Source organism: Canis aureus, chromosome 37, assembly GCF_053574225.1.
Source record: "Canis aureus isolate CA01 chromosome 37, VMU_Caureus_v.1.0, whole genome shotgun sequence".
Lineage (NCBI taxonomy): Eukaryota > Metazoa > Chordata > Mammalia > Carnivora > Canidae > Canis > Canis aureus.
The window spans coordinates 26619422-26630867 of NC_135647.1; the positions used below are offsets into that span (position 1 = coordinate 26619422).

An 11446-nucleotide genomic window follows, 5' to 3' on the forward strand; every position below is an offset into this window, starting at 1 on the left:
GTATGTGTGAGTGCGGGCGGGTTTGCCCAAAGGTGTGACCGGTGTGTGCTGTGCGTGTCCATGAGCGGGCTGAGGGGCACAGGGGGCACGTTGTGGGGTGCTCCCCCACCGGAGCTGATGCCCGTTGAGTCAGGGTAGCTGCAGGCCTGGAGGTGCTGCGGCTCGTTCCCCGGTTTGTCACAGTGGGTGATCGGGGCCCCCACCGGGCCCGCAGGGAGCTGCTGGAACGTGGGTACGGGCGGCGTGAGCATGAGTGTTCCCCCCACGATGCGGACTGTTTCCGGGCTGAGAAAGCCCATTGGCCAAAAGCCAAGGACTCGCAGGAGGCTTCCCACGAGAACGGTGGCTCTGGGCCCCAGAACAGATGTACCGTCTCTGGGCAGGACGTCCAGGGACTGAACTTCAGTGTGCTCACGCCGCAGATCAGAGAGCAGTGGGGTTTGCTGCTGTTGGAATGTCATTTCTCAACTGTCACGGACGGTGATAGGAAATTGGGAGTTTGTTTCCTTAGCTTTCGGGGAAGAAAAGGGATTGGCTATGATATGGTTATTATGAACTTTAGCCACAAAACCTGACGTGGTAAAAAAAAAAAATGACGTGTTGCTGACGTTTTCAAGTTAGAATTCTGTACTTTTACCCCGAGGGAGGGTGGGAGTGCCTGGGCCTTGTGCTCGGCCACACGCGGACATGAGGCTAGCTGCGGTGGTAGGAGGTGTCAGGGCACCCGCCGGCCACCTAGGCCCCCGGGCCTGGACGGTGACCCCGCTCTGCGTGGCCCGCGGGGGCTCCTCACCGGCAGCCTGGCACTCCGCCAGCTGTTCAGGTCAGGCCCCTGATAAGCGAGCCGGGCGGAGGCAGGCCACGTGTCTTCTCCACTTGTCGGGATGACAACTCCGACTCCCCGTGCCCCCCATTAAACCATTCTGCTGACCTTCCTTGACTTTTCAGCAAAGCAGCCTGGACTCTGCAGATCCTATTGGACTTAAAGGACAGGAAAGTAGAGTGATCAGCGTGGTTGGGCGTCAGGGCTGGGCTCACATCCCACATTGATCTGAGCTGCTCCACAACAGGCGGTCCCAAAGCTCACTGCCCGCACCCTCACTCCGCACGCGGACCTGCGGTTCGGGAGGGGTCAGCCCGGACAGCTCGCCTCTGCCCCGCAGGACGTCCGCTGGCACCCCGAAGGCGGGCTGAGACTCCGTGCCCTTCAGCCCCTTGCCGGCTCTCATACTCCTGTTGCCTGGCCCTTCCCGGGCTCCGGCCAGACACCACGCAGTCTGGATTCCCTCAGGGCATGTGTATGGGTCCCGGGACAGGCAGGCAGAGGCTGGGCACTGTCCTGACCAAGCTGGGGACGCTCGCAGTCTCCCCTCCACCACGTTTTTCATGACTTGCATGAAGACGCAGTCACTGAGCCCAGCCCAGTATCCAAGGGGAGAGCAGTGAGGTGCCCATCCTTGATGGGAGGGCACCACGGAGCCGCAGACATGTGCCAACTTTGAACATGTTAGAGCCTCCAGCCTCAGTCCCTCTTGTCAAGACTCAGTAATGGTGGAACAGGTGAGCTAAAACCTACTGAACAGAGAACATGTCAGGTGTCTTGCACAGAGAAGTGAGGTACCCCCGAGACTGCTCTACAACTGGCAGCAGAGGGGTCTCTGAAAGAATGCAGTACCTTCTGGGCTTCTGTCTCTGGTAAAGCCACAGACGTGCTTTATCGCGACACAGTTGAGCCACTCTTTATTTTCAGCCCCACCCCAGGAAGAAAATGTTGAGGTTGGAGACCACGGGGGGCCTGCGTACCTTCCTGGTGTGGTCATCTGGTACCCCCGCTATCCAGTGCCCCGAGTTCTCATCTAGAGATGAAGCCTGCCCAGCGTAAGATACTCATCAAACAATGTGAAGAAAAAGCTCTTTATGACATAGACAATTTTTAGCTCAGTGTTACTGTAGAAGAAATGGGATCCTATTAAAGAGGGAGGCTTGGGGCAAAGTACCAGGAAATCCTTTGACCAGAGTGTTGCTAGATTGGGGAAGTGTCCCAAAGGAAGTGGGAGACAGCTGCAAGCATGACGCGTGCCCAGCCCCCAGTCTTCCTGCTAGAGAACAGGGCCTGTCCCTTTGTATGTCTGTACCCAGTTCCTCTCCTAGGACAGCCAGCTGGGACATGCTTGTCGATGCATCCACTAACAAACATCAGAAAAAGGACTTCCTTCATTTGCCATAATAGAGCTTTTATCAAGCCCTTAGCTTTTTTCTTTATCCATGTTATTCTTACCATTTGAAAAGTGGAAGGTCACAGACTGAGGAAAGGACCTTCTGCTCTGCTCTTTGGTGTTCTTTGTTGTTGGGAACAGAACGTCCAGGGCCAGCTCTATTTGCTTTAACCAGCATGCCTTCTATCACTGCAGAGTTACGAAGTGAAGAGTGTCCTCGGGAAGGAGGTGGGGCTGTTGAATTGTTTTGTCCAGTCCATCACCACCCACCCAGCTAGCTGCGTTGGATTGGAGGAAATCGAGCTCCTGAGTACAGGAAGAGCCTCTTCAGGATCAGGACACTGCCCTCGGCCATAGGATCTATGAACTTTGCCATACAGTCGCCCTGGCGGTGGAGGTGGTAGTGGCTTAGGTAGTTATTTGTTAACTGTGGGCAGAGCAAGTGTATTGTATGCTTTTGAAATGGAACTCAGTGATTTCTGGGGCATATGTTAGTAAACTATACATCAAAATACTTTTTTTCTAGTTATATTTTTGCCATTTTGCAAAATTAAGAACATGTTATTAAAACTGAAATAGGGATCCCTGGGTGGCGCAGCGGTTTGGCGCCTGCCTTTGGCCCAGGGCGCGATCCTGGAGACCCGGGATCGAATCCCACATCGGGCTCCCGGTGCATGGAGCCTGCTTCTCCCTCTGCCTGTGTCTCTGCCTCTCTCTCTCTCTGTAACTATCATAAATAAATAAAAATTAAAAAAAAAAAAAACTGAAATAAACCTGAGGTCATCATTTTGGATTTCATCTCAGGCAGTAATATTAAAACAGCAAGAAAAAAAAATCTGTTAACTTGTCATTTTTAAATGCTTAAATGTTACCATGATTCAACATGTTTTTCTTGTAGTTATTTAACACTGTCCCAAAGACGACCCTGCCAAGCTGAGACCGTACTGTTCTGCTGCACGATACGTGGCCAACAGAAGCATTCTGCGGTTCAGTGTTTTGGGGAAAATGTTCTGGGGCACTATGTCGAGGTAAAAGGACGGTTACCCATAAAGTGGAGATAACGTACCTGCCGTGGTTATCGCTGTGCTGAAGAGGCACAGGTAGGTCAGGGGAGGCCTGGGCATCATGCTGGGTGCAGATTCAAGAGGGGCGACTGCGGATCATTCGCTTTGTTGGTAGAGATTTAAGTGAACATAAAGCGATCAATAAGTTAGACAACAGAGATTTTGTTTCCTCCCTTATCATAGCATCGTCCTGATTAGGCCACGGCTAATGACCTAACGCAGACCTGGCCGGCCAGAGCAGGAAAGGGTGCCTAGCGCCCGCTCTGCTGGAAGAAAGCAAGGCTGTTCGTCCTCGGGGCAGGGCGGGGGTCGCCGTGGCTCTCGGCCTTGGCATCCGCTGCAGGGCTATTCTGTGTTCACAGCCGCTTTAAAAATGTGCTGGAAGCAGCACATGAGGAAAGTGAAAGCAAGGTCCCCAGAGAGCGGGGGCGGGGGGGTCCAGTCGGCCCGCAGGTCCGCGCCGCTCCTCTGCTCCGAGCGGCCGCGCCGGGGCGCCCTCGGCTCCTGTTCCCGAGCCCCTCCAGCTCCCCGAGCCCCCCCAGCTCCAGCTGCAGGGCGCCCCGGGGCGGGGAAGGAGGCCGCCGCCGTCCAGGAGCGCGCTAGCTCGGCCGCAGCCGGGTCGTTCCCGGGGCGGGGGGCGCCGTCCAGGAGCGCGGGCGGGGCCGCAGCCGGGTCGCCAGGTGTCCTGGGGGCGCGCGGAGCTGGGGCCCCTCCCGGCCTCGGCGCTGGACGTGCCCCCGGCGCGGCCTCCCGGGCGAACACAGGAGTCAGGGCTGGGTGTAAATGCTGCTTTATTCTTACAAATACCGTAAAAATTAATATAAAAAAGTGAGCATGCTCCGTCGCTTCCTCTTATCTACAATACAGGGGCTTGTCCGGAAAGTCCTTTTGCTTACAGATGTACCTTAGCTGCGTCCACAGGGAGGTGTCCAAAAGCTACCGGTATAAAAATAACTTAAGGGCCAAGAGTCGCGTAGCTTCCGCGGAGGCGGCGGCGGCGGCGGCGGCGGCGGCGGCCGCGGGGCCTGAGGTATCGGTCGTTGGGGAGCCCGCGCGGGCCGGCGGGTCACCGGCAGTCGGCGGCCGCGGCGGGCGGCAGGAAGGGCGGGCTGGGCAGCTGCTTGAAGAACTGCCGCAGGCCGGCCAGGTCCCGCGTGAGCTGCTCCACGCGCTGCTGCAGCTTCTCGTTCTCGGCCGACAGCTCCACCAGCTTCTGCTGCATCTCCTGGTTGCGCCGCTTGGCCTTGTCGCGGCTCTTGCGCACCGCGATGTTGTTGCGCTCGCGCCGCTGCCGGTACTCGGGGCTGCCGCGGTCCGGGCCCCGCTTGCCCGCAGTCTTGTCCCGGGCGGCGCCGGCGGGGCTGGGCCCGGGGCTGCCGCGGGGCGGCTCGGGCGACGTGGGCGGCGTGGGCTGCGCGGCCGCCAGGCTCACTACCGTCTGCGCGCACGCGGCCACCTGCGCTGGCAGCAGCGAGCCGGCCGCGTCGCCGTCCCCCGCGCCCCAGTCGGGCTCGCGCTTGAGCGGCCGCGGGGCAGCGGGGCCCGGGCCCTGGGCGCGCGCGGGGCCGCCGGGCAGCAGCTCCAGGCCGCCCGCGCCCGCCGCGCCCGCCGCGCCCCCCGCGGCCCCCGCGGCCCCCGCGCCCGCCTTGTGGTTGCTGTTGAACAGGTCGGCGAAGAGCTCGTCGTGGCACAGCTCCAGGGTGGGCACGGCGGCCATGGAGTCGATGTAGGCGCTGAAGTCGATGGCGCTCTCGTCGTCGTACATGGCGGGGCCCGCGGCGCCCGGCTCCGCCGCGCCCCCCGCCTCGCTCCCGCGGCCCGGCTTCCCCGCGCGGCCCGCCTCGTAGAAGGCCGCGGGCTCCGCGGGCCAGGACACGCCGCGCGCCGGGCCGTCCAGGCTGAAGAGCGCGGCGCTCATGGCGGCGTCGGGCCGAGCTCCCCGGGCGAGCGCGCCTGTCGGCTCCCGCGCCGGCCCCGCCGCCTTTTCTACCCCGGCTGACGCGCTCGCCCCGCCCCGGCCCGGCCCGGCCCCGGCCCCGCGGGGGCGCCCCGGGGCCGCGGGAGGGGGTCTGCGGGCGGCCGCGGCCGGGAGCGCCCCCCCGCCCCCGGCCCGGCCCCGGCCCCGGCCCCGGCCCCGGCCCCGGCGCGGCTGCTGGGAAGGACCCTCCCCCTGCCCGCGCCCCGGCCCCCGCCCCCGCCCCCGCTCCGGCCCCGCGCCGCCTCCCGGTGGCTGCCGGCCCCGCCGCCCCGACCTCGGAACGCCGACCCGGCGGCGCGGCCGGAGCGCAGGCTGACGGGGGCGGGGGCGCGCTCCCGGCAACCCCGATCCCTCCGGCCCTCGCCGCCGCCTGGAAGCCTCGGGGACCGCGGCCGGAGCTTCCGGGCACAGCGACCCCGCGGGACCCCGTGCCGCGCCCCTCCCCTCCCCGTGCCCCCCCGGTGCTCCCCCCGCGCCCCTCTTCTGTGTCCCCTCGTGGGACTCCCGTGGCGTCCACCCTTCCCTCCCCGTGCCCCCCCCGGGTTCCCCTGGGCCCCTCCTCTGTGCCCCCGCGGGACCCCCCGGGCCCCTCGCCCCGCCCCTCGTGCTCCCCCCGGTGCTCCCCCCACGCCCCCATGTGCCCCCGCGGGACCCCGTGCCGCCCACCCCGCCCCTATCCGTGCCACCCCCACCCCGCGCGCCCCTCTTTTGTGCCCCTGCGGGACCCCCGGCCCCTCGCTCCGCCCTTCGTGCTCCCCGCCCCGCGCTCCCCCTGCGCCCCTCTTCTTTGTGTCCCGCCGCGGGAACCCCTTGCCGTCCACCCCTTGCCGTCCACCCCTTCCCTCCCCGTGCCCCGCCCCCCGTGCTCCCCCGCGCCCCCATGGGACCCCCGCGGGACCCCCTGCCGCCCGCCCCCCCCCCGTGCTCCCTCAGGCCCCTCTTCTGTGCCCCCGCGGGACCCCCGGGCCCCTCTTCTTTGTGCCCCCCCTGCGGGACCCCGTGCCACCCACCCTTCCCCTCCTAATGCTCCCCTCAGGGCTCCCCCGCGTCCTTCTTCGTGTCCCCCCTCCCCCGCGAGACCCACGTGCTCCCCCCGCCCCGCCCCTCTCTATGCTCCCGCCCAGCCCCTCCTCGGGCTCCCCGGTCCCTCCCCGTGCTCCCCCGCCCCGCCCCTCTCCATGCTCCACGCCCCTCTCTGTGCTCCCCCCTTCGTGCCCCCCCCCACGTCTCCCTTGCCCCAGGGCGCTGCCACCTGGTGGCGGCGTGCTGGGTGCCGGCCCTGGTGGGTGCGCGGCACCCCAGGAGCCTTCGGGATCCAAAGCTGTGGGTGTTCAGGCGCCGGAGCATCTCCGCACCGTAGGCCGCGTGGACACCGGACGCAGTGGCCTTGGTGGTGGAGTCTCGGGCAGCCGGGGCGAGCATGGCCAGCTCCCCCCGCGGGACCCCGTGCCGCCCACCCCATGGGTGTCGTGTCCGTGTCCGCGTGGAAACACGGCCTCGCTCCACGTGCGTGCCTGGCCCTGCCCTCGCCGCCGCCGCCGAGCCCCTCGCGCCCCCCGCACGGCCCACAGGTCAGCCCGCAGGTGGCTTCTGGCGCCACCCGGGGGAGTGGCAGGTGCCACGAGGACCGACACGTGGGTCTGGCATGACTTGGACTTGGCGGACGCGTGCGGTGTAGACGCGACGCCGGCTTAACCTCTGCGGGGTGAGCTCGGCGACCGGGGGCGCGCCCGGGGCCTACGCTCCCTCGGCTCCTCCTCCGTTAGGCCCCGCGGCTGCGCGGAGCGGCCTCCAGTTGGAGGTTCGGGCACGAGGAGTCGCTCAGGGTCGCCCCGCGGCGGGTCAGTGGCCCCGACGCCAGGCCGAGCCCGGCCGCTGGGAGGAGATGCTCCGCCAACATTTGTAAGATGCGTCGTGCACTGATTAGTGATCACTTTTGGGTTCCAGTGTTTCCGTTTTCCGAGAGGGAGAGGTCACAGACTAGCGAAGTATGGGTTGGTCATGACATTTTGAGGCAAATTACTTTTCTTATTTTAAAAGTTTTTATTGGGGCAGCCCTGATGGCCCAGCGGGTTTAGCGCCGCCTCCAGCTCAGGACGTGATCCCGGAGACCTGGGATCGAGTCCCACATCGGGCTCCCTGCATGGAGCCTGCTTCTCCCTCTGCCTGTGTGTCTCTGCCTCTCTCTCTTTCTCTCTCTGTCTCTCTGAATAAATAAATAAAATGTTTAAAAAATAAAAATAAAAATAAAAGCTTTTATTTATTTGAAGGGGAAAGACAGGGCGAGAGAGCACCAGCGGGGAGCCAAGGGGGAAGCAGGTCCCAGGACCCGGGGTCACGACCTGAGTAGAAGGCACACAGGTCACCGCCGGGCCCCTCAGGCACCCCAAGCAAATCACTTTTTTAAATAATAAAAGTTTAGCTTTTTTTTTTTTTTTTTTTGCAGTAGTTGTTCATGGTCCTTTCTTCCAGTGTCCACTTTCTGCCCTTTTCTGAGCTCGACTGTAAACTTATTCAAGGTAAAGACTGAGTTATTCTTCCTCATTGTCAGGGACCTGTTTCAAGTGAGGACCTGAGCCTTCTTGAGTCTTTGTATGCTGAGCAGAACTGCCCAGAGAAGGCATCACAGCAGAAAGCATTCCTTTAAAACTGGAAGCTTTGGACTCCGGGGTTTAGGAAGACACTCCTTGTGTTGAGCACAGCTGAGATGTGCAAAGGAGAGCCACTCCCTGTGGACTTTCTAAGCACATCAGTCTTTTAGAAATTCAGGAGCCGGAAATGCTTAAAATTTTCCGTATGCTCTAGTATTTCTGAGCACTGTCCGGGTTAGGAAGTTGCTCGGATTCCCTCCTCTGCATTCACAACCCCATGACCATACCTCCGTTCTAATGAGGGATCAGCTGTGGATGCTTCTTCATATGGCACCAGATGTGGCCCAAGAACAGGTCTCTTCCAAATTAGCCTGAACCCGCGTAAGTGGTTTGTGAGTAGTGCTATCTAAAATGTAAAAATGAAGTTTCTAGGGGAAAGAGACTTTGCTGACTTTAGCGCCCTCTTGAGGTTATCATTCTCAACTATCACAGTATATATATTTTGATGACCTACCCTTCGCCTACTTTTAACTTCATGGTATATTTTTATGTGTTTTATGTTAGACAATAGTGAGGTTATAAATACAGAGTTTTTTGGGTAAACCTTATTCCAAATGTGTTAATTTTGAAAAGGCAAGACCAGGGCCAAAATAGTAAAAACACAAGGTCCATGTGTGTTGGGGGCCCCATCTTTGGTGCTGTTAAATTCTACGTATTTTATTAAAAATCTACCGTGACAGGTAAACATTTCTGCATTCACCTCAGCCTCTGTGATTTAGGAGACCAAGTCCCCAGATTAAACAGACAGAGCTGAGAACAGGTATTTGATTATGTGGGTCACTTGTCCAACTTGCCATATATTTCTCACATTCCCAATAGTAAAAACACAAAGGAGATGTGGTTTGTCTTCCCAACCTGTCTTCTCAAGGGGACTTATTCCCCAGTTAGCCTGCATTTGTCTGTCCGTCTCCCTCCTCCCTGCCTCAGCCCAGCTCCTCGGCCACCCCTTCGTGGCACTTCTGTCACACTTGCTCACTTGCAGAGCCACACATCTCATAGTCCTACACATGCCTCACATGCCCTCCAAGAGGACTTTGTAGAGGAAGATGTCACATTACTCTGTTCCTCAGAATCTTCTGAAAAGTTCTTTGCCAAGACAATAGTGTTTCACGTTCCGAGCATGATCTCTCCACTGCCCACTTTTTAAAATCCATTTCCTACCACAAGCAACTGACATGTGACTCAACTCTGAATATCCTATAGACCTGCCTACTCCCCCTGAGCATGAGGCAGATGGTTCTGAGGACAGGGCTCCTCCTTGACTACTTGCCTAGCCAGAACCTTCCATCAACTCTCTTGCCCTATCAAAATGGTGCCTTTCTGTTGCTTCCTGTGCCCCACATTAGCCAAAGTAATCATTTCCTCATCTGGTTTCTAAGAAAAATACATCCCACATATTGCCAATCATTAGATGTATATTTTTCCATATTTTGTTGTGAAATTGGGATTCATATGACAATCACCAGTGGCCAATATGTCAGCTATGATGTTTGTCATTGCTCGTGTACGGGTGTCAGAGGCTGGGAGTGAATTTCTGGGGATGATAGTGGAGAGTGCTCTTTTAAGAAATTGTGTATCACAAACTCTCTAGGAGAACAGAGAGCGGTGTTGTGTAGAAAAGCCCATCAAAGACTGAGTTGAAAAGTGATTCATGGACACCTGGGTGGCTCAGCGGGTTAAGCATCTGCCTTCTACTCAAGTCATGATCCCAGGGTGCTGGGATCGAGCCCCACATGGGGCTCCCAGCTCAGTATGGAGTCTGCTTCTCCCTTTCCCTCTGACACTCCTCCCCACTTCTGCTGTCTCTCTCACACACTCTTCCTCTCAAATAAATCTTTAAAAAGAAAGAAAGAAACTGCCCCTGCAATAAGGGAGTATTGTGGCATCTTAAATTTCCTGCTTAGAGTCTCCCATTCTCCACATTGCTGGCAGTCATGAAGACAGCAGTATGAATCTGTGGTGCAGGTTGGTAGTACCAGAGGGAGCACTAGCAGACTCTATTCACACTGACATGAGGATGTGTCTTGGGATCTTTCCAATGACCCCCTGAGGGACTGGAGCAAGGAGTGGCATTTGGGCATTTGCCTAAAGCACGCAAGAGCAAAACTACTGGCATGGCAACCTACAGCAAGCAATGGAAAGACCAAAAAGGAGGTAAAAGGGTGGGGGAGGGCCAGTTAAAAGCTCCTACATATGCCAGGAAATCAAGAAGTCTATATGCATGCCCAGGATGGGTTACATGCTCAGAAAGAGCCATACAATACCCCAGTCTTTCACTTCTGACTGTAATTCATGCTCCAGTCATTCAGGAAGTGAAAGCTAAAGCAGAATTCATAAAAGCCTAGCTAAGCATCCAGCCTGCAAACAACCAAAAACTGAAAGTGTATTTTGGGGGAAGGATAATGTATTTTTTTTTCTTTTGCTTCAGGAATTTAAGGTGACTCTATTAAAACAAAGGCTGGAAAAAATAAATAAATAAAACAAAGGCTGTATTTGTGAATCAGTCAATATGGTACATCACATCAAGAAGAGAAAGGATAAAAACCATATGATTATTTCAATAGATCCAGAAAAAGCATCTGACAAAGTACAACATCCATTCATGGTAAAAACCCTCAACAAAGTAAGGTTAGAGGAAACGTACCCCAACATAAGAAAGGTGTAACAAAACCTGCAGTGAACATCGTACTCCAATCGGGAGAACTTGAAAGCTTTTACCCTAAGGTCAGGAATAAGACAAGGAAGTCCACTCTCACTATTTTTTGTTTTATTTAAATTCAAGTTAGTTAACATATAGTGTATTATTAGTTTCAGGGGTAGAATTCAGTGATTCATTGGTTGCATACAACACCCAGGGCTCATTCCATCAAGGGCCCTCCTTAAGGCCCATCACCCATTCCCAAAACCCACCTCCCCTCCAGCCACTCTATTCTGTGTAGAATAGTCTCTTAAGCTTTGCCTCCCTCTCTGTTTTCATCTCATTTCATCCCCTATGTTCATCAGTTTTATTTCTTAAATTACACATATGAGTGAAATTATGTTGTATTTGCCTTTCTCTGATTGACTTATTTTGCTTAGCATAATACCCTCTAGTTCCATCCGTGTCGTTGCAAATGGCAAGATTTCATTATTTTAATGGACGAGTACTATTCCATTTTATATACCACATCTTTTTCCATTCATCAGTTGATGGACATCTGGGCTCTTTCTATATTTTGGCTGTTGTGGACAGTGCTGCTATAAACATTGGGGTGCGCATACTCCTTGAAATCACTGTTTGTGTCCTTTGGGGTAAATCCCCAGTAGTGCAATTGCTAGGTCATACGGTAGCTCTATTTTTAACTTTTTGAGGAACCTCCATACTGTTTTCACTCTTACCACTTTTATTCAACATAATACTGTAAGTCGTAGCCTCAGTAGTACAACAAAAAGAAAGAAAAGGCATCGAAATTGTTAATGAAAAACTCAAACTTTCATTGTTTGCAGGTAACATGATACTCCATATAGAAAACCTGAAAGATTCCACCAAAAACTGAG

At 56.8% G+C, this 11446-nt stretch overlaps 2 protein-coding genes across 11 annotated transcripts in view; one reads left to right on the forward strand and one right to left on the reverse strand.

Moving 5' to 3' along the window:
* SPIDR (scaffold protein involved in DNA repair) overlaps positions 1 to 3564 on the forward strand; it is a 452576-nt gene extending 449012 nt beyond the window's left edge. For 9 of the 10 annotated variants that reach the window (XM_077885985.1, XM_077885987.1, XM_077885986.1 and 6 more), the window contains one exon: positions 2412 to 3564. In XM_077885985.1, the coding sequence (XP_077742111.1) occupies positions 2412 to 2573 (162 nt within the window). In that variant the 3' untranslated portion in view covers positions 2574 to 3564. Of the gene's footprint in view, positions 1 to 1750; positions 1879 to 2411 lie in introns of all 10 variants that reach the window. The other variant, XM_077885992.1, reaches the window with a different exon arrangement.
* Positions 3565 to 4054: 490 nt separating this feature from the next.
* CEBPD (CCAAT enhancer binding protein delta) lies at positions 4055 to 5237 on the reverse strand. Its single transcript, XM_077885999.1, has one exon. It carries the CDS (start codon positions 5196 to 5198, stop codon positions 4347 to 4349), a length of 852 nt encoding a protein of 283 aa, XP_077742125.1. The 5' UTR covers positions 5199 to 5237; the 3' UTR covers positions 4055 to 4346.
* Between the last annotated feature and the right edge of the window lie 6209 nt (positions 5238 to 11446).